The following is a 20,572-nucleotide window of genomic DNA, read 5'->3' on the forward strand; positions in this document are numbered from 1 at the left end:
CAGGAGACCTCGGTCTTGCTGAAGTGACAAGTGCACTCAGAAAAGCCCGCAGAGCATTTACTGACAATTTCCATTTAAAACAATGCTGCCTTTAAAATGAAGATCCTGCAAGTTTGTATTTCTGTAAGTTTTTCAATGTTCTTTAAAGAAATGGCTCCCAGATTCACAAACTGACCCACATACAGCTATTTTGGCACATTGGCAAGTGATAACATGAATTATCTTCAAAAATTTTAGAAGTGGCCTGTGATTTTGGATACCTCAAATTTGGAGTGCCCAATCTGAGACACCTTAACATTTTAGCAAAGAAAATTGTCAGAGGCGAGTGAATATGCTGCAGACACAGATGTTGATAACTGCATCCAGACTGCTGTCAGCTAATATCTCAAATTGCCTGTGAGTTAGGTCCTGATCCAACACTCATAGAAATTGATGGAGCCTTTCCATTATCTTCAACAGGGCCATTGGACCTGCTCCCGGGGGCTCTGAGGGAGCTCACAGAGTGAGTACGATGAATGTACCTCCTCCACTAATTGCTAATGTTCTCGCATTTCTTGGACACTTTACTCCCCAGGTACACTTTCACTGGCATTTACACTTTTGAAGTATTGATAAAAATATTGGCAAGAGGATTCTGTCTGAATGAATTCACTTTCCTTCGAGATCTATGGAATTGGTTGGATTTCAGTGTCATTGTTCTGGCGTAAGTAAGGGTGTATTTGTATATTAAGGGATATCATGCAGTTAAAGTATTTTTGCTTGTTTTGATTTTTTTCTCTAACTTTTCACTGAAGTATCTAAATTGTTGTACCTTGCACCCAAGATATAAAATCATTTTAAGGAGCAATAACTGTATCTGGAAAAGCTATCCAGTGTTCCTGTATCCCCCTCATTGTAGGGTGTAGAGGATAGCAACAGTATGCCAATCCCTCAAAAGAGGATAAAAGGGGCTGCGCAGAAGGCAAAGACAGCAATAAGATACACTGTATTCCATCCCATAGAAACCAGCAGCCCCTTTATTTGAAATAGGAAAAGGATCTGACCTGACAGGAAGTGAGGTTTAATATCATAAAGTGTGTATGCGTGCATGTATGTGTGTGAATGCATGTGTGTGAAGGCACTTTGGCCACATACGTAGTCAATGACACCATTGTAGTCAATGAATCAAATCTGGGATTTTGTCACCGGAAATACAATCTGAGCTTGAACTACTGAAGTTAGAAAGCTATTACAGTGACAGTCACAAGAGGGTAATAAAACCAAACCCATTAAGCCACTGTATGTATAGACTCTTGCTATTATTACACAAGCATCTCAAGAATATTTGCAATCTGCAGCTCAGGACTCAAAGGGGATGTCCATTTTTATGTTAGTTTCCTTTCAAATATAAATACCTGTAGGAGGCAGAATCTGTTAGTCCAGGGTTTATTTGATTACTCCGAACATTCCAGAGTGGTGTGAGTTCCAAGGACACTGGGTCTTATACTTCCTTCTGTCTTGGTTTCTTTTTATCACAGTAAGGCAATAAACAAGCAATACTATCATCCATAGCATTTCCAATTTTTTCATTGTAGTAGATGGTATAGAGTACACTCCATAACAACAGTGGCTGGAGCTACTCCCTGCAGAGTTCCTCTGAGCTGTCTGCACAGACAGCTTCTAACTCACTATGTCTCCCAGTGACAGCACACTGACTGCAGCCAGGGCCGGCTCCAGCTTTTTTGCTGCCCCAAGCAGCGGGAAAAAAAAAAGCTGCGATCAGCAGCAACTCTACCGCCGACGCTTCATTCCCTGCCGAATTGCCACCGAAGAGCCGGATGTGCCACCCCTTGCCGCTGGCTGCCCCAAGCACCAGCTTGCTGGGCTGGTGCCTGGAGCCGGCCCTGACTGCAGCCCAGTCAATGAAGAGGAAACGAGGAACTTCCTACCACACACACAAATACAGCCACAGACTTTAGAGTTCCATTATATCAGTGGTTCCCAAACTTTAACAACCTGTGAACCCCTTTCACTAAAATGTCTAGTCTCGCGAACCCCTCCTAAAAATGAATATTTCCAGGGATTTTCTCTTTTACCTGAGTATAAATTACAAAAGCAGTGATCTTGGAAATATAAAATTTGTTTTTATGATGTTTATTCACAGTATTATTATTTATTATTACAGTATTTTTATTACATTATGAAAATGGCAACATTCTTCCACGATCTCGCTTTCATAGCTTGTATCACTTTGAATAAGCCTGTTTCATCAAGGAGTATCAGATGTGAAACAGCATGAAGGTATTTAAGAAGCCAGCTCAAAGTTCTTCCTACACAAGCATTCAGGTCTTGAGTAGTTCAGCCAAACAACAGATGTTACAAAGCTTGAACTTGTTCTTCATAATAATTTTAAAAACAGTGCTAGGTGCCTATTTAATTTTAAAAAACAGCAAAAAATATCCACCTCCCTTTCCATGTCGTATAAGGAGTCTTGAAATTTAAATCTCCTCAGCGTGACATATATGCTTGCTTCGATCTGCATAGCTATTGGAAGTCCAAGGGACAGCTCTGTCCGCCATTAGAGTATTTTTTTCCAAGAACACCCTGTAACATTTCACGAACCCCCAGGGGTTCACAAACCCCAGTTTGAGAACCACTGCATTATATCCATAGGTCCTTTTTTGTTACCAGTTCACTTGGCACTATTGGCTATTGTTCTAAGGGAAAGAACATAAAAATGATACCATTAAAGGAAAAGAGAAATGTGGAATTACATGTGCCTCTGTTAGTGTGTAAGTGAAGCTTTGCTGTGGTCTTTCCCATCTTGGCTCCAGACAAACCAGATTGTGTATAAAATAAACTAGGAGAAACATTCCGAGTCACTTCATTAATATCTCTCCCTGTGAAGTTGTGACTCACTCAAAGTCTCAAGCTTGACCTTCTGCTTCACCAAAAGAACTCTGTGTGTGTGTGTGTGTAGGCTGTGGAGGAAGGGGTAATATCAGAAAGAGCTGAGAAGCAGAGAAGAGCAAAGGCTGTAGTTGATAGCTATTGGGGACTCTGTGTTATGGGAGGATGTTAGGTGCCTTTTGTGGAATGGGGCTATTGGGGGGGAGAAGTGATTACTTTGCCTTATGGGAACATGGGACACAGTTCTAAAGGAGAGATTTAATTCATTTTGTTTTAGGGAGGAAAATAGATGGATTTTTTTAGGAGGTAGGCCTGCGATGCAGGGGAATTGATAGCTTTATTGTGGGTCTAGGGAGAAGGCATATTTTGAAGTTTTACTTGAGGATCTGTTCAAAAAGTAATTATTCTCTTCTTCCTCTGGTTTAAATACATAATTTTAAATAATTTCTGTGTTATTTTAGTTCAAATTTAAAAGTGTATTGTAGGAAGTTGGCAACATGCATAATCAAGCACTGCCATGTAAATAGGTTCTATCTGAAGTAACCAAGAAATAGATTTATAATATTTAGGATGAGCCCTTGACATGTGGTTTGTTAATGCACAAAATATTATATACTCAGAAGGGTTAGCAGTTAGGAAAAGGCATTATAAAATAGTTGCTTTGTTCATTCCATTCAATAGCATATTGTGTCATGTCTTGATTTTACAGATATGCAGCGATAATTAGAGATCAAGGCAGTGTTTCAGTCCTTCGCACATTCAGGGTTCTGAGAGCTTTAAAAACCATTTCAGTAGTCCCAGGTAAGAAGCCCAGATGCTTGAGTATTTTCTGCCAACTACAAGTGATTTTCTCCTCCAACTACTTTATTATTGTTTTGTGTTTGTTTGTTTTTTCAGGTCTTCAGTCTTTTTTTATCTGTATAACTTTCAGCTGTTATAGATACCACTGAATTTGTGGACATGGATAGTGTCTCAGGATTGTTGGCCCAGTCAGAATGATTTAAGCACTGGAAACAATTTTCCATATAATTTATTTTCTTTATTTATGTCTTTGAGGATTTTGTTTGATTTTTATAATGTCTATTACACAGAAAGCCCTTCTAATTGTTCTTGTTTATCATTGTTTTGACTGTGCAATGTCAATACCTCAACAGACTTGTGCTTTATAATTAATATTTATTATTTTTGGGTCAAATCCTATTCAGTTTTTGCTTATTTCTTAATCAGGATAGTCAATTAGGTATTGCCTGATTAAGGAAGGGCTGTATAAAACTTGAATAAGGTCGATGAATCTGGTCCATTGGTCTCTTTCTGATCTGTCTGTATTATTTTCTGTAAGTCTCTAGTGTTCACAGGTCCTCCCTAGGTAACATTCCTGTAAATTTTATTAGCATGATGCTTATTCCCCTTTCTAGATTATGAAAGACAGACTATCCTGATCCTTGCATGGAGGAGGGTGCAATATGTGGGGGAAGAACATAAGAAGTCTTCTGCCCTCCATACAGACTGCTTTCCCTGCAAAAGTACTAGGGATAAATGTATGTAAGGGAAAAGACTACATTTCTCATGTGGATCACTTCTAGCTCATCTGGGCTATGCTCGTATTGCAAAGATGCATGTAACACTGGCCCAGTAAATATGAAACGGTGGCTGCTCTATCTTGTTTTAAATCTCCGAAAGAATGGTATGCCGTATGTGTATCAGTTTCTCAGTCCATACACCGTTGAATTTTATCTCTCTAGGACTGAAGGTCATCGTAGGTGCACTGATCCAGTCTGTTAAGAAACTTACTGATGTGATGATCCTGACCCTTTTCTGCTTGAGTGTCTTTGCCCTCGTAGGCCTCCAGCTCTTTAAGGGCAATTTGAGACATAAGTGTGTCAGGAATTTTAGCTACACCAACGGGACCATTACTTCAGATGATAAGACATGGGGCTCCTTTGACTTGTTTACTAATGATTCAGGTAAACTGCCCTCTTATTTCTTTTTAAAATGGTAGTTTACATATAGAGAGAGAGACTCCTGCACTGCAAATGATATTGAAAATACCAATGAACTGCTACCACAACACATTAGTCATCAAAATACCAGAGTGGTTTGCAAATGTCCTGGGATAATTTCTCCTCTTGGTGATACAATTCTGTCTCTCTCTCTCTCTCTCTCCCCCACATCAAAAGTATTGGAAATAGTGTTCCCAAAGTTTCCGGTAATATTCATCTATGTTTCCCAGTATGATACCATAGTAACTGAAATGCACATTAGCTCATTCTCAGATGTAATTCCCAGAAGTTCTGCCCTGTGCAGTGTGCTGAACAGTTATAACTGAACAGAAAACTGTATAAAAAGAACAGGAGTACTTGTGGCATCTTAGAGACTAACATATTTATTTGAGCATAAGGTGCCACAAGTACTCCTGTCCTTTTTGCGGATACAGACTAACTTGGCTGCTACTCAGAAAATGGTATGTTTAAGTAGGCTACACATTTATGTGTTTTGATGTGGACTGTGAACAGTTTTATTAAAGATTCAGCTAAATTGCTTGCTTTTTTCCTTGAAATACGTTCTATATCTCTTTATTCCATATGTATGTCATGACCACAGTTACTGGTGAATGTATGGATGAGAACAGAGGTATGTGAAAACACACCAAAGTGGACAGGCACTAGTTAGATGCACCAAGGGAAGAAAGAGCTTTATGCAGAAGAAATATCTCAAAATACACAAGAGGAACCACACCAGAAAAACTGTTTACATGTGTGACGGGTTCCCCCCGGGGTACCACCTGGAGCTGGGGTACCACTGAGCCCTCTGACCCACCAGCCTGGGCTCCCTCTCACACTGTACTGCTGTGACAAGCTGCAGAGCCCTCCAAACTTGCACTTTCATCAGCATTCACACAGGTAGGAACACACCCAGCTGCAGTCACATGCAGGCTTTCTAACCACCAGCCTCCCAGCCTAGGACCCCAGTGCAGTACCACCCTGCCCTGGTCAAATCTGGCCAGTATATGGGTTTGATACCTGGTCTGCCTCCCGCTCAATGTGAAGAATACCATACACATTGTGGTAACCAAGCTGAGATTTTCCCCTGACACTTTAGTCAAACACACACTGGTTTGGATTAAAACATAAAATAAGTTTATGAACTTCAAAAGGATAGATTTTAAGTGATTATAAGTGATAGCAAACAGATCAAAGCAGATAACCTAGTAAATAAACAAAACCACAAACTGAGCTTAACATACTAGATACATAGGATATGAATTAGAAAATTCTCACCCTGAGTGATAAACAAGGTGGCAGATTCTAAATGTACAAGCTGTCTTTGCTTTGCAACGGGTTTTCCAGGTTTTCATATACAGGTTAGAAATACCTTTAGCCTGGGACCATCACTTCCCTCAGTTCAGTCTTTGTTCCTCGAGTGTTTCCAGGTGTGTTGTTTTAGGGAGAGTGAGGTACCATCATGAGGTCATTTCCCTCTTTTATATCTTCTTCTCGCTTGTTGGTAAGCTCTTTTGCTGTGACCTGGATCAAACTGTTCCCATTGTGTAGTGCTATCTTGGAGAGGTTTCTATTGTACACAGTTTCTGGGGTAAGCCTTGTGCTTGTGTGCTTTTCCTGAGTGAGCCATTAACATTGTTTCTCCTTTTTACTGTTGTACCTGAAAGGCAGCTTGTGTGTGTTTTCAACCTCACATCATTTTTCAGTAACACATACATAGCCAAACTTCATAACTTCACATACGATGATAGCACATGCAATCCAATGAGATATTAATGTCTAGCACAGGGAAACTTTGTGGCTTGAGGGCCACATCTGGGTGGGGAAAACTTTGTGGCTTGAGGGCCACATCTGGGTGGGGAAAGTGCAAGCAGGGCCATGAATGTAGGGCTGGGGCAGGGGTTGGGGTGTAGGAGGGGGTACGGTGTGCAGGAAGGGGCTCAGGGCAATGCCTCAGATGGTGTCACATGATCCTCAGCCAATAGAGGAAATTTATGAGGAGGAGAAACATCCTCAGACTGAAGATTTACAAGTGCCTATAGCCATTTAATCCTTATCTTCAGACGAGGCAGTGATTTCCTCTACATTGTCTCATCCAGATGACTGTAAGAGCTTCCAAGAACTGCTAAAGCAGATAGCTGAGTTCCTCCAGAGTCCATTAGTGGAGATGCAGGAGTCCCCACAGAAAATGCTAGACATTCTCCATGCCATAATGCCACAGTGTGTGACACTCCCATTAATGATGGATTATTGGACCATGTAAAAATATTTGGCAAACACCTGATAATCACCCTACATCCTACCCTGTATCTCTGAGCAAGCAATCATTTTTACACGTTGCTCTGGATTTGCACCACCACCATTTTGATAGATCTAGACCCTTTCCCCCTTCCATTTGGAAACCATCTACACTTCTTCCAGGAGTCATGGGTCTCTATAACAACAGACTGCTAAGTACTGGAGATTGTTTCAGTATATTATTACATACGATTTCATTGTACGCTTACACCTCACCCCCTTTCCCTATCTCTTTTCAGGAATCTCTCATGAAATCAGAGAGGGAGTGTGGGAGTTATCAAGAGAACTACATAGAGAGAGAGAGAGAGAGAGAGAGAGAGAGAGAGAGAGAGAGAGAGAGAGAGAGAGAGAGAGAGAGAGAGAGAGAGAGAGAGAGAGAGAGAGAACAACTCAAAGACAGGAAAATTACTTACCTACACAGTAACAGGAATTCTTCAAGATGTGTTACCCATATATATGTATTCCAGGACCTGCCCTTGTTGCCCACTACTACAGAGTCCTTTTATGTATGGATTCTGCAGTGGCAAGGGAACTGAGTGGCAGTTGAGCATGCACCATGTTTTTATGCCCTTGGTATGGAAGCATAAGGACATTTAAGGTACATGCAGGGACACAATGGACACTGCTCGCCAAAAGATTCTAATCTCTAGTGCATGGGGTGCAACGAGTGGAATGAACAGCACATCTGAAAGAACTCCAGCTACTCTACACATGAGTAACTTTTTTTAATCATCAAATGCCAATTTTACCTGTGTGTATTAATTAATTCACATTAATCTAGCGGGTTGATGTTAAAAAGCATTTTTGATTTACAGTGCTTTCATTTTTATTGTAGAAAATGTTCTCAAGAAGAATGGCACCAATGATGCCTTGTTGTGTGGCAATAGCTCAGATGCTGGGTAAGTGCAATGTACAATCTTTCTTGATTCTTTTCTTTCTTTGCTTCATAGTCTTTGGCTTAACTCAGTCCACCAGCGACTAATGTGAAAAACAGATTTCAGGTTCCTAACAACAACAGCAATGGGAACAAGGATAATGAAAATATATACAAATAATAAGACAATTTAATGAAGTATAGGGGATAAAGCTCAAACCTGTGGTTTCCATACTAAGGTCTAAATTATTTCCAGGCTTCCTGGAAGATGTTCTTGCAATTACTTTCAATTTCTTCTCAGGAATGCATGTAATACACATTTCCATTTAGTGAATTATATTTTAAAAGAATGGGATGTGGAGAAGGAAGTAGGATTAACTTCAGTGTTTCTAATAAGAATGAGTGCATCATTTCAGAGAGAAAAAAGTCTAATCCAAACTTTCCTCCTCCCCAGTGATATAAGAAGAGAAGATTGAGAAAAAGGCTGGGGAGTTTCAGATGGGGGTGGGCTTATGGAGCCAAAGCTCTGCCTACTCCCTGCCTGCTTTCAAGGCCTGAGTATGGCAGGGGGGAAGTACTAAGCATGTAACCCCAGCTTCCTTTTCTACCCAGTGCCCTGTCTCTACAGTGGAGATACAGGGAGGCTGTGCAGGAGAGTTTCGAGAGGGAGGGTCTTAATTCCCCTTATGTTTTTGTGCAGCTGAGTAAGCCTGGGCCACAGTCTGGCAAGTGCTCTGCTCTGCGCAAGACACAGAAAAGTCAGCCTCTCCCTTGAAGGTCTTATAATTCACAATCTAAAAATCATCTTAGCTCACAGTGCCAAAAATAGATCATAGAATCATAGAATATCAGTGTTGGAAGGGACCTCAGGAGGTCATCTAGTCCAACCCCCTGCTCAGAGCAGGACCAATTCCCAACTAAATCGTCTCAGCCAGGGCTTTGTCAAGCCTGACCTTAAAAACCTCTAAGGAAGGAGATTCCACCACCTCCCTAGATGTAGAGATCGATCTTCTAAACAGTTACTCCTACACCCATATTCCCTTTGATTTCATTCAGACTATGTGCTAAGACAAGATACACTGGTAGACTCAAAGGACTGTTAACTTAGGGTATGTCTACACTATGAGATTATTCCGATTTTACATAAACCAGTTTTGTAAAACAGATTGTATAAAGTTGAGTGCACGTGGCCACACTAAGCACATTAATTCGGTGGTGTGTGTCCATGTACCGAGGCTAGCGTCGATTTCCGGAACGTTGCACTGTGAGTAACTATCCCATAGTTCCCGCAGTGCCCCCCGCCCCTTGGAATTCTGGGTTGAGATCCCAGTGCCTGATGGGGCAAAAAACATTTTTGTGGGTAGTTCTGGGTACAGCCTCACCCCTCCCTCCGTGAAAGCAGCAGACAACTGTTTCGTGCCTTTTTCCCTGGGTGAACTGTGCAGACGCCATAGCACAGCAAGCATGGACCCTGCTCAGATCAAGACCGCAGTCGTGGATGTTGTAAACACCTCGTGCTTTCTCGTGTAGTCTATGCTGAACCAGGACCTGCAAAGCCAGGTGAGGAGGAGGTGGCTACGGCAGCGCAGCGACGAGAGTGATGAGGACATGGGACACAGAATTCTCTCAAACAGCGGGCCCCTGTGCTTTGGAAATCCTGCTGGTAATGAGGCAGGTTCTAGCCATTGAACGCCAGTTTTGGGCCCGGGAAACAAGCACAGACTGGTGGGACCACATAGTTTTGCAGGTTTGGGACGATTCCCAGTGGCTGCGAAACTTTCGCATGCGTAAGGCACTTTCATGGAACTTTGTGACTTGCTTTCCCCTGCCCTGAAACGCCAGAATACCAAGATGAGAGCAGCCCTCTCAGTTGAGAAGTGAGTGGCGATAGCCCTCTGGAAGCTTGCAACGCCAGACAGTTACCGGTCAGTTGGGAATCAGTTTGGAGTGGGAAAATCTATGGTGGGGGCTGCTGTGATGCAAGTAGCCAAAGCAATCATTAAGCTGCTGCTACGAAAGGTTGTGACTCTGGGAAACGTGCAGGTCATAGTGGGATGGCTTTGCTGCAATGGGATTCCCTAACTGGGGGGGGGGGGCGATAGATGGAACCCATATCCCTATCTTAGCGCCAGAGCACCAGGGCACCCAGTACATAAACCGCAAGGGGTACTTTTCAGTGGTGCTGCAAGCACTGGTGGATCACAAGAGACGTTTCACCAACATCCATGTGGGATGGCTGGGAAGGGTTCATGACTCTCGCGTCTTCAGGAACACTACTCTGTTTAAACGGCTGCAGCAAGGGAATTACTTCCCAGACTAGAAAATAACAGTTGGGGATGTTGAAATGCCCGTAGTTATCCTGGGGGACCAGCGTACCCCTTGATGCCATGGCTCTTGAAGCCATACATAGGCAGCCTGAACAGCTAAGGAGCTGTTCAACTACAGGCTGAGCAAGTGCAGACTGGTGGTAGAATGTGCATTTGGCCGTTTAAAGGCACCCTGGTGCACATTACTGACTCGCTCAGACCTCAGCCAAACCAATGTCCCCTTTGTTATTGCTGCTTGCTGTGTGCTCCACAATCTCTGTGAGAGTAAGAAGGAGACCTTTATGGCAGGGTAGGAGGCTGAGGCAAATCACCTGACCGCTGATTACGTGCAGCCAGACACCAGGGCGATTAGAAGAGCATACCAGGAAGAGGTGCACATCAGAGAAGCTTTGAAAACGAGTTTCATCACGGGTCAGGGTACGGTGTGACTGCTGTGTTTGTTTCCCCTTGATGAACCTCCCCACCCTGATTGACTCCTTCCCTGTAAGCAACCCAACCTCCCCCTTCGATTATAGGTTGCTTAAGGAAATAAAGTCACTATCGTTTAAAAATCATGTATTCTTTATTAAGTCATTATAAAAAGAGGCAGAGAACTGACAAGGTAGCCCAGGTGTGGTTTGGGAGGAGGATAGGAGGGAAGGAAAAGGCCACTAAAAAAATTTCAAAGTAATGACAGCCTTTTGGTTGGGCTGTCCACGGGGGTGGAGTGGGAGAGTGCACGAAGCCTTCCCCCACGCGTTCTTACATGTCTGGGTGAGGAGGATATGGAACATGGTGAGGGGTGAGGGTGGTTACACAGGGGCTGCAGTGGCATTCTGTGACCCTGCTGCTGTTCCTGAAGCTCCACCAGATGTCAGAGGATGTCAGTTTGATCACGCAGCAGCCCCAGCGTTGCATCCTGCCACCGCTGATCTTCCTGCCTACACCTCTGATCTTCCTGCTGCCATCTCTCATCTTGAGCGTTTCTCCTCTCCTCACGTTCGTCCCTCCTCTCCTCACATTGGTCCCTCCTGTCCTCATGTTCACTGGCATCTTTCCTGTAATTTGATACCAGGTCCTTCCACTCATTCAGATGAACTCTTTCATTGCGGGTCACTTCCATGATTTCCGAGAACATTTCGTCTCGTGTCTTTTTTTTTCGCCACCTTATCTGAGATAGCCTTCAGGATGGAGCAGGGAGGCTTGAAAAATTTGCAGCTGCATGAGGGAGGGAAAAAAGGGAGAGAAGTATTTAAAAAGATACATTTTACAGAACAATGCTTATACTCTTTCATGGTGAACAACACTATTCACCTTACATAGCACATGTGATTTCTCTACAAGGTCGCATTTTGCATCTTAATATTGAGTGCCTGCGGCTCTGGTGTTAGAGATCTCACAGATGCAAGTCCGGGCATCAGAATTCAGCTTGCATCCGTCCATGGTAAGCCATTGTCTTTCGGCTTCTGCAGCCTTCATATACACAGTGTCCTCTGATGCTTCTTTCCTGTTAACATGCAGCAGCAGAAACCACCCCCCCATCCAATTCTCTGGGATGATCATTTTACCCCTCCACCCACCGCGTGGCTGGTAGCAGGGAAGATCCCTGCTAGCCAAACGTGAAAAAGCTCAGCCCCATTCCCCCCCTCCCCTCCCCCTGTCTGGCTACCTGCAAGGAAGGATTTCTTTTAAGCAACAGGCAAACAGCCCAGTAGGAATGGCTGTCCCCTTAATTAAATTCCTGAATTTCAACCAGGTTACCATGAACGATATCACTCTCCTGAGGATAACACAGTGAGATAAAGAATGGATGTTCCTTGAATGCCAGCAATCACCGGGACCATACGCAGCTAGGCTTTGTCATGCAATGATACCAGATTACTTGCTACATGCATAGTGTGGTCAAGTGTCCTACCATAGATGACAGAATAAGGCTGCCCTGCCCAGAAACCTTCTGCAAAGGCTTTTGGAGTACCTCCAGGAGAGCTTCATGGAGATATCCCTGGAGGATTTCTGCTCCATCCCCAGACATGTTAACAGACTTTTCCAATAACTGTACTGGCCGCGAATGCATCCCAAGTCTTCAGGGCAAATCAATCATTAAAAAAACGCTTGCTTTTAAACCATGTTTATATTTACAAAGGTACACTCACCAGAGGTCGCTTCCATGGCTTCATTGTCTGGGCTAGTGGCTTGGGAGGGCTGGGAGGGTAATTCCATCTGGGTGAGAAAAAGCTCCTGGCTGTTGGGGAGAACGTAGTGCTGTGTGATCTCTGCAAGCTCGTCCTCCTCTTCCTCCTTCTCATCTTCCCCTTCCACAGAATCCTCAGCCATGGCTGAGATTACCATCCCCACCTCAGAATCCACAGACAGGGGTGGGGAACTGGTGGCGGACCCACCTAGAATTGCATGCAGCCCAGCACAGAAGCAACATGTTTTCGGCCCTGCTCCGGACCTTCCGTTTGCTTCTTTGGTTTTCTAGTAGACTTGTCTGAGCTCGTTAACTTTCACACAGCACTGCACTGAGTCACTGGTGTGGCCTTTCTCCATCATGGCCTTGGAAATTTTTTCAAATGTTTTTTCATTTCGTCTTTTGGAACCGAGTTCTGTTAGCACTGAATCCTCTCCCTATATAGCGATCAGATCCAGTACCTCCCGTACGGTCCATGCTGGAGCTCTTTTTCGATTCTTAGGAGACTGCATTGTTACCTGTGCTGATGAGCTCTGCGTGGTCACCTGTGCTGGTGAGCTCTCCACGCTGGCCAAACAGGAAATGAAATTCAAAAGTTCGCGGGGCTTTTCCTGTCTACCTGGCCACTCCATCCGAGTTCAGATTGCTTTCCAGACCAGTCACAGTGGTGCACTGTGGGATACCTCCTGGAGGCCAATACCGTCAATTTGCGGCCACACTAACCCTAATCCGATATGGTAATACCGATTTCAGCGCTACTCCTCTCGTCGGAGAGGAGTACAGAAATCAGTTTAAAGAGCCCTTTATAGCGATATAAAGGGCCTCGTTGTGTGGACGGGTGCAGCGGTAAATTGCTTTAAACCTGATAAATTCGGTTTAAACGCGTAGTGTAGACCAGGCCTTAGAATAGGAAATATTATATAGAATACACAGATACATATATGTCATTAAAAATGCACTTGTGTGCATCTATTTTTGTATTACTGTCTCTACCCTTCCACTCTATGTCCCTCTTCCCACCAAACTATCGCAGAGGTGTGGAGGACATTTGCATAGCGTAGGATACTGTTTGCAGGTTTCACAGAAGAAGTGAGTCCCTATATTTGAATTTCAATATAGTTGAATATATTCTAAATTTACACATGAATTGAAGCTGCTTCCCTTTAAATTTGCATATTTGAAGTTTCATCACTTTTCTATTCTCATCTGTAGCTCCTGTCCAGGTAACTATATATGTCGCAAAGTAGGGGAAAATCCTGATTATGGCTACACAAGTTTTGATACATTTGGCTGGGCCTTTCTTTCCTTGTTCCGCCTGATGACACAAGATTACTGGGAGCGTCTCTATCAACAGGTATCAAATTTACTTATTTCAAATACAGGAGCACTTAAAGTCTTCCTGGTTAACATTGTTTCGTTGTTACATTGCTGATCAATAAGAGAACATGCTGGTTTAAAGTTGAGCAATGCTCCCTTATAACACTGTTTGGCAGCTGCCTTCTTTGTCCACTGCTTGCAGAAAGAGCAGCTTGTTGCAGCTAGCTGGTGGGGGTTTGGAACCAGGGTGGACTGGCAGCCCCCCATCAGCTCCCTGTTCCCCTAAGTTCCCTGTGCGGCAGCAGCCCAGCAGGCTATCAATTGCTGGGTAATTCAGCTGCTCTGTGCCCCACTGCTGTGTGCTGCTCCTGCCTTCTCCTTTGCAGCTGCTCCTGGGAGCCTCCTGCTTGCTCTGCAGAGGTGGGGGGAAGAGGGGTGCTAATGTCAGAGTGTCCCCCTCCTTCCCACACTTCTGTACCTTAGCTCCACAGAGCAGGAGGCTCCCAAGAGCAGCTCCAAGGCAGGGGCAGGAGCTGCACACCACAGGGTGGGGGGGGGAGCTGAACTGCCCATCATTTAGCAGCAAGGCATTCTCTGGGAAATATCCCACCCTTTTACTCCACCACCTCAACCAAGTTTCACAATCATCATTGCTGTGTACAGTATTAAATTATTAAATTTTTTTAAAAAATGTATACTATATATATTTAGTCTTATGTCTGGCAGAAAAAATTTCCCTGAAACCTAACCCCCCTATTTACATTAATTCTTATGGCGAAATTGAATTCACTTAACATTGTTTAGCTTAAAGTAGCATTTTTCAGGAACATAACTACAATGTTAAGTGAGGAGTTACTGTACTAAGTAAAGCAGTAACTAACTGACTAAATGTATGAAGTATTTAAAATTTAAAGAGAAAAAAAGTTGTTTTTCTTCAAATGATTGTGCACATATACATGCCACTATAGGTGTTTGTGCGCCCAGTGCCCTCAACGAACCCCTGCTCTCCTCATGCTGTCAGGTAGGGCATACAGGGCGTGACTGCTGCTCCTCTCTCAATTCCTTTTAACTGCTCATGGTGACAGTTGGAGCTCCCCATTGCTCTGCTTCAGTTAACCATCTTTCTGAGTCTTTGTCTATATAGCGAATTAGTGTCTTAATAGTTTAGCTAGTCATTGTAGCTTTACAAATTCCTGGGAGATTTATTATAAAAATTCCCCAGAATTTAAACAGTGTGCAAGGTGTAGGGCTGTCATGGATAGGCATGCCAGTTGTCTGATCTGTTTAGGTGAGGGACATATGAATGACAACCATTTGCAACTCCTTCCCCACCAGGACTAAAAAACAAACAGTAGTTTGAAGATTTACCTCATGAAGGAGGTAATGCAGCATACATCTGAACTTGGCCCTGACAATGAAACAGTGGATTTTGATTAAACCTGCAATACCTCTCCAGCCATTTCTCACCTAAGCACAAGCTGGATGAGAAACCTCATGCTTTGTCTTCTTTATCAGATTGGAAGCATTCCAGACTCTGACTCTGTTCTCTGATACTTTTTCTTGACCATACAAACCTAAGCGTTCCCCAATACTGTCTGAGGAGGCACCCTTGACTCTGGCTCTGTTATGGCTGCCAAAACTGGTGTCTTCACCCATGCTGGATCCTCCTTCTTCACCTTCACTGGTTTAGTCTGTTTCAGCACTATCCTTGGTTTTTCCTTATCTGACACCCCATTACAGCTGATTCCTCAGCTTGCACCATCAATGCAACAGGTGCCATCAGTGCACTCTCTGGCTATCTCATCTCTGCCAACTCCCTTGATGCCCTCCGTAGTCATGCCAGCTCTGTTTATGCGCTCACTGACTATGCCAGCACCAGCCATGCATCCAGCACAGCTGATGCATTCTGCAGCTGTGCTGGCTCCACTAGTGATGATGCACATGGCACTGTTGATGCACTCTGTGGATTTACTGGCACTACCAGCACTGACAAGTTTATCTGCCTCTTGACCATCCCAACCATTGTCTGCTTTTGAACCTCATCTGTCTCCACTACCCAGATGTCCTAGAACTCTGATGGGAACTGCTCCTCCCTATCCTGAGGATGTTTATGTTTCTTCTTTGGACTCTGAGAGGACTCTGTTTCTTCCTCCAGATCTTTTAGATTACCCTACAGGTCTTCAAATACCAGACCAAAAAACTAGGGTTGGATTCCCTACAGTGGAGTTTCAGCTTGGGGTCCGTCACCATAGATGTCTCAGGCCATGCCTTTTCCTCCTTGCCTTTGGATATCCCAAAAGATTCTACACCCCCATGTCATGCACCTTCTAGGAGAAAGTCTCCTCCTTCTGTAGTGCAGGAGTCTTCTTCTATGGAGGAGGGGGAATAATTGGAGGGGTCACATTTCTTCATGTTTTCCAGATGAATCAGTAGCTCTGGAGTCAACTTCTCTCTCTGCACAATCCAGAAGATTTCAGTGTTTTTCAGGACCTCATGAGGAGCATGGCTACCTCTGTAGAGGTCCAGGTGGAGATTGTGCAGGAGAACCCTCACACTCTGCTGGACAATGTATAGACTCCTGTTGTAGGAAGGGTTACCCTTCCTATCCGCAAAGTCTACTAAACCCAGAGAAGACTCTTTGGCAGACTCCCGTGTATATACCTCCTTTGGCTAAGAGAGTAAACAGAAGAAATCAATTCGCTCAACAAGATTTTGATTATTTCTTCATCCACACATCTCCTTATTCCTTGGTGGGCGCAACTGTTAATGAATGACTCGCCAATCCCAATTTAAGGCCACTCCCATGGATAAGGAATTAAAGAGACTTGAGCTATATGGTTGTAAGGCATATTCCACTGCCATGCTTCAAATGAGAGTTGCCAATTATCTCACTCTTTTATCTAAATATAATTTGGTTAACCTCTTGGCTATCTCTAAGTATGCTGATACATTTCTGGAGGAATATAGGGAACAATTTCTATCCTTAGTTTCCAATGGTCAATATACATCTCAGACATCTCTTCATGCAGCAGTAGATGCTGCTGACACCACCTTGTGTTCTGTGGCCACTGCTGTTTCTATGAGATATTCTTCCTGGCTGTAGGCTGCCAGTATTCCAAAAGAGATGCAAACCAGAAATGACAATTTACATTTTGAGGACTCTAAATTGTTTTCCACCAAAACAAATGCTGCTATGAACACATTGAAAGACTCTCATGCAACACTTTGATCATTGGGAGTCTACATTCTGGTTACTCAGAGGAAACAATTTAAACCACAACCCTGTTCTAGGACTTCTTTCCATCAGAGGACTCCATATGCCTCTAAGAGAAGCTCCAGATTTTTCTCGAAGACACAAGCCATCTTCAACTGTGGTCGGTCCTTCTCACCAGATGACAGCATCCTTGAAGCGATCATTTTGATTCTTCCCTTGAAGAGAGTGCACTGATGATATTGCCTCCTTTCAGATAATGCCTATCTCTCTTTTACTATGCTTGATTACCTTTGACAAATGGGCACTCAGCACAGTAAAGGAGGAATCTGTCATCCAATTTACATCTCCCTTTCCCCTACCCACCTTCCCCATCCAGTTTTGAGGACTCCTCTCATAAGACCATGTTACTTCAAGAGCTGTGGTCCCTTCTAGAATTGGGAGTGACAGAGGAAATTCATTACCAGCACAGAGGAAGAGGCTTCTATTTCCAGTACTTCTTGGTCCTTAAGAAATCTGGGGGTCTCCATTCCATTCTAGACCTAAGAAACCGTAACTATGTCATCCAAAAGATCAGATTCAGCATGATTACGCTCACTTCTATTATCCTTTCCTTGGAGATTGGTGTGCTACCCTTGATTTACAAGACTCATACTTTCATATGGTGATTCCTCCTGTGACAAGGATGTATCTTCAATTTGTGGTAAGCACCAACCACTACCAGTATGCAGTACTTCTCTTCAGTCTCTCATCAGCCCCAAGGATCTTTCCCAAATGCGTGTCAGTGATAGCACCCCATCTCCATCATACAGGCATTTAATATTCCCCTAAGCGGATGACTGTCTAGTCTAGGGTGGCAACCAAGTGGTTCACCCCATGAATTTCCCACAGTTTTTTCATGGTCCCTGCCAGGAAATTAGATCCTGAATCTGTAAGGATGTCGGAGGGCCAACCTACCCTGGCAAAAATGTCTGTTAGGGCCAGGCACACAGCTTTAGCCCTGGTGTTGCCTAGAGCTACTGCTTCTGGCCATCGGGTAGCAAAGTCCACGAAAGTCAGTACATACTGCTTTCCTCTGGGTGTCTTTTTTGGGAAAGGACCCAGAATATCCACAGCTACTTGCTGAAATGGGACCTCAATTATGGGGAGTGGCTGTAGAGGGGCCTTGACCTGGTCTTGGGGCTTTCCCACTCTTTGGCATACCTCACAAGACCAGACATACTTGGCAACGTCCTAGCCCATCCCCTCCCAGTGGAAGGACTTCCCCAACTGATCTTTGGTTCTGTTCACCCCAGCATGGCCACTGGGATGATCATGGGCTAAGCTTAAGAGCTTTTCCCGGTACTTAGTTGGAACCACCAACTGTTTTTGCGGATGCCAGTCTTCCTGGTGTCCACCAGAAAGAGTCTCCTTGTATAAAAGTCCTTGTTCTACAACAAACCGGGATCAATTAGAAGAGCTGGGAGGCGGTGGGGTGCTCTGTGCCGCCGCCCAAGCTTTCTGAAGGCTGTCATCTGCTTCCTGCTCAGTCTGGAACTGTTCCCTTGAAGCTGGAGACACCAGTTCTTCCTTAGACTGTGGACTTGGGCTTGGTCCCTCTGGAAGCAATGTAGGTGATGGGGTTGTTTTCATGGCTGGTGAACTGCTCTCCACTGGTGCACCAGGTGGTATTTCAGGCTCTGGCTGAGTCTCTTGGGTGTGGTTGTCTGCTGCTTCTGCCGGTTCAGGCTCGCTGGCGCCCTCTGGCGTTGGGGTTGAAGATGGACTTGCAAGCACTGTCATCAGTGCTGGCAACGGTTCTGGTGCTGGCTGCTTTTCCAGTTCCTGCTCTGGGACTGGAACCACTGTGGCTGTTTCCGTTGTTGGCATGGGATCCGGGTCCACTACCTCTGTTTGGGTCTCTTGTAACACAAACGGGGCTCTGTGGACGGCTCAGGAACAGGAATGGGTCTGGAAGCTTGCCTGGTTTGGCTGCGGGTAACCATTCCCACTCTCTTGGCCTGCTTCACCAGGTTGGCCAAGTCTTCCCCCAGTAGCATGGGGATGGAATAATTGTCATAGACTGCAAAAGTCCACATTCCTGACCAGCCTTTGTACTGGACAGGTAGTTCAGCTGTAGGCAAGTCTACAGCTTGTGACATGAAGCGGTAAATTGTCACTTGGGCCTTTGGGTTAATGAATTTGGGGTCGACGAAGGATTGGTGGATAGCTGACATTTGTGCCCGGTATCTCTCCACGCGGTAACCTTCTTTCCGCCCACTCTCAAAATTTCCCTTCGCTCCAAGGGTATTTGAGAGGCATCTGGGCCTGGGGATCTTTGGTGTGATGGTAGTGTAATGAACTGCACTCGGTTGGCGGTCTTTGGGCAGTTGGCTTTGATATGTCCCAGTTCATTACACTTAAAACATCTTCCAGCTGACTGGTCACTGGGTCGAGGTGGGTTACTGGAGACTGGTGAGGTGGGAGAATAGGGCATCTGTGGCTTTCCTTGGGTTGTAGGTGGGGTCTTTGGCTGCCCTCGGTTGTAGGGTTTATTGTCGGTGTGCCCTCTTGGGTATTCGTTCCCCTTGACAGTAGCTTTCTTCTTTTCTGCCACTTCCATCCATTTGGCTCCAATCTCCCCCGCCTCGATTACCATTTTGGGTTTCCCATCTAGAATGTACCTCTCTATTTCCTCAGGAATACCATCTAAGAACTGCTCCATTTGTATCAGGAGGTGCAGCTCGTCCATATTGTTAACCTTTGTTCCTGATATCCAGGCTTCATAATTCTTTGCAATGTGGTAGGCGTGTCGGGGGAATGACACATCTGGTTTCCATTTTTGGTTTCTGAACCGCCGATTGGCATGTTCAGGTGTTATCCTCATTCTGTATCTGGCCTTGTTTTGAAACAGTTTATAATTGTTCATTCGGTCCTTTGGTATTTCAACCGCCACCTCTGCTAAAGGTCCACTGAGCTGTGGCCTCAATTCTACCATGTACTGGTCTTCAGAGATGCTGTACCCAAGGCAGGCTCTTTCAAAATTTTCTAAGAAGGCCTCAGTGTCATCACCTGCCTTGTAGGTGGGAAATTTTTTGGGATGTGGAACAACAACTTGAGACGGGTTGTTAGGATTGGCTGGGTTCTGTTGCTTAGCCTTTTCTAATTCCAGGGCCTGCTGGTAGGTCTCCCTCTGGAGTTCCAGCTGTCTTTGGTGGTCTGCATCTTTGGCTGCTTGCTCTCTTTTGTAGGCTGCCTCTCTGTCTTCTTGTTCTCTTTTGTGGGCCGCCTCTCTTTCTCTTTCTCTTTCTCTCAGCTCCATCTCTTGTAGTTTTTTTTCCATGTGTCTGCCTCTTTGATTTGTGCCTCTGCGTCCACTTTTGTCTCGGAAGTCATGTTTCCTGCTTTCTTGTGCTGAGGCGCCCTCTGGTGTTTACTGCCTGAATTGCTGGTTCTCTGTTGGCTTCCTGGGGTTGCTTAGCAACAGAGTCCTTTTTAACTTACTAG

The 20,572-nt window shown here is 44.5% G+C and overlaps 1 protein-coding gene across 2 annotated transcripts in view; it reads left to right on the forward strand.

Annotated features, from left to right (window-relative positions):
* LOC127045479 (sodium channel protein type 5 subunit alpha-like) overlaps positions 1-20,572 on the forward strand; it is a 93,690-nt gene that overhangs the window by 6,280 nt on the left and 66,838 nt on the right. For both annotated transcript variants that reach the window (XM_050941522.1, XM_050941521.1), the window contains exons 4-8: positions 575-703; positions 3,599-3,690; positions 4,632-4,853; positions 8,023-8,086; positions 13,771-13,912. In XM_050941522.1, the coding sequence (XP_050797479.1) occupies positions 575-703; positions 3,599-3,690; positions 4,632-4,853; positions 8,023-8,086; positions 13,771-13,912 (649 nt within the window). The remainder of the gene's footprint in view (positions 1-574; positions 704-3,598; positions 3,691-4,631; positions 4,854-8,022; positions 8,087-13,770; positions 13,913-20,572) is intronic.

This window comes from Gopherus flavomarginatus, chromosome 2 (genome assembly GCF_025201925.1).
Source record: "Gopherus flavomarginatus isolate rGopFla2 chromosome 2, rGopFla2.mat.asm, whole genome shotgun sequence".
NCBI classification, from domain to species: Eukaryota; Metazoa; Chordata; order Testudines; family Testudinidae; genus Gopherus; species Gopherus flavomarginatus.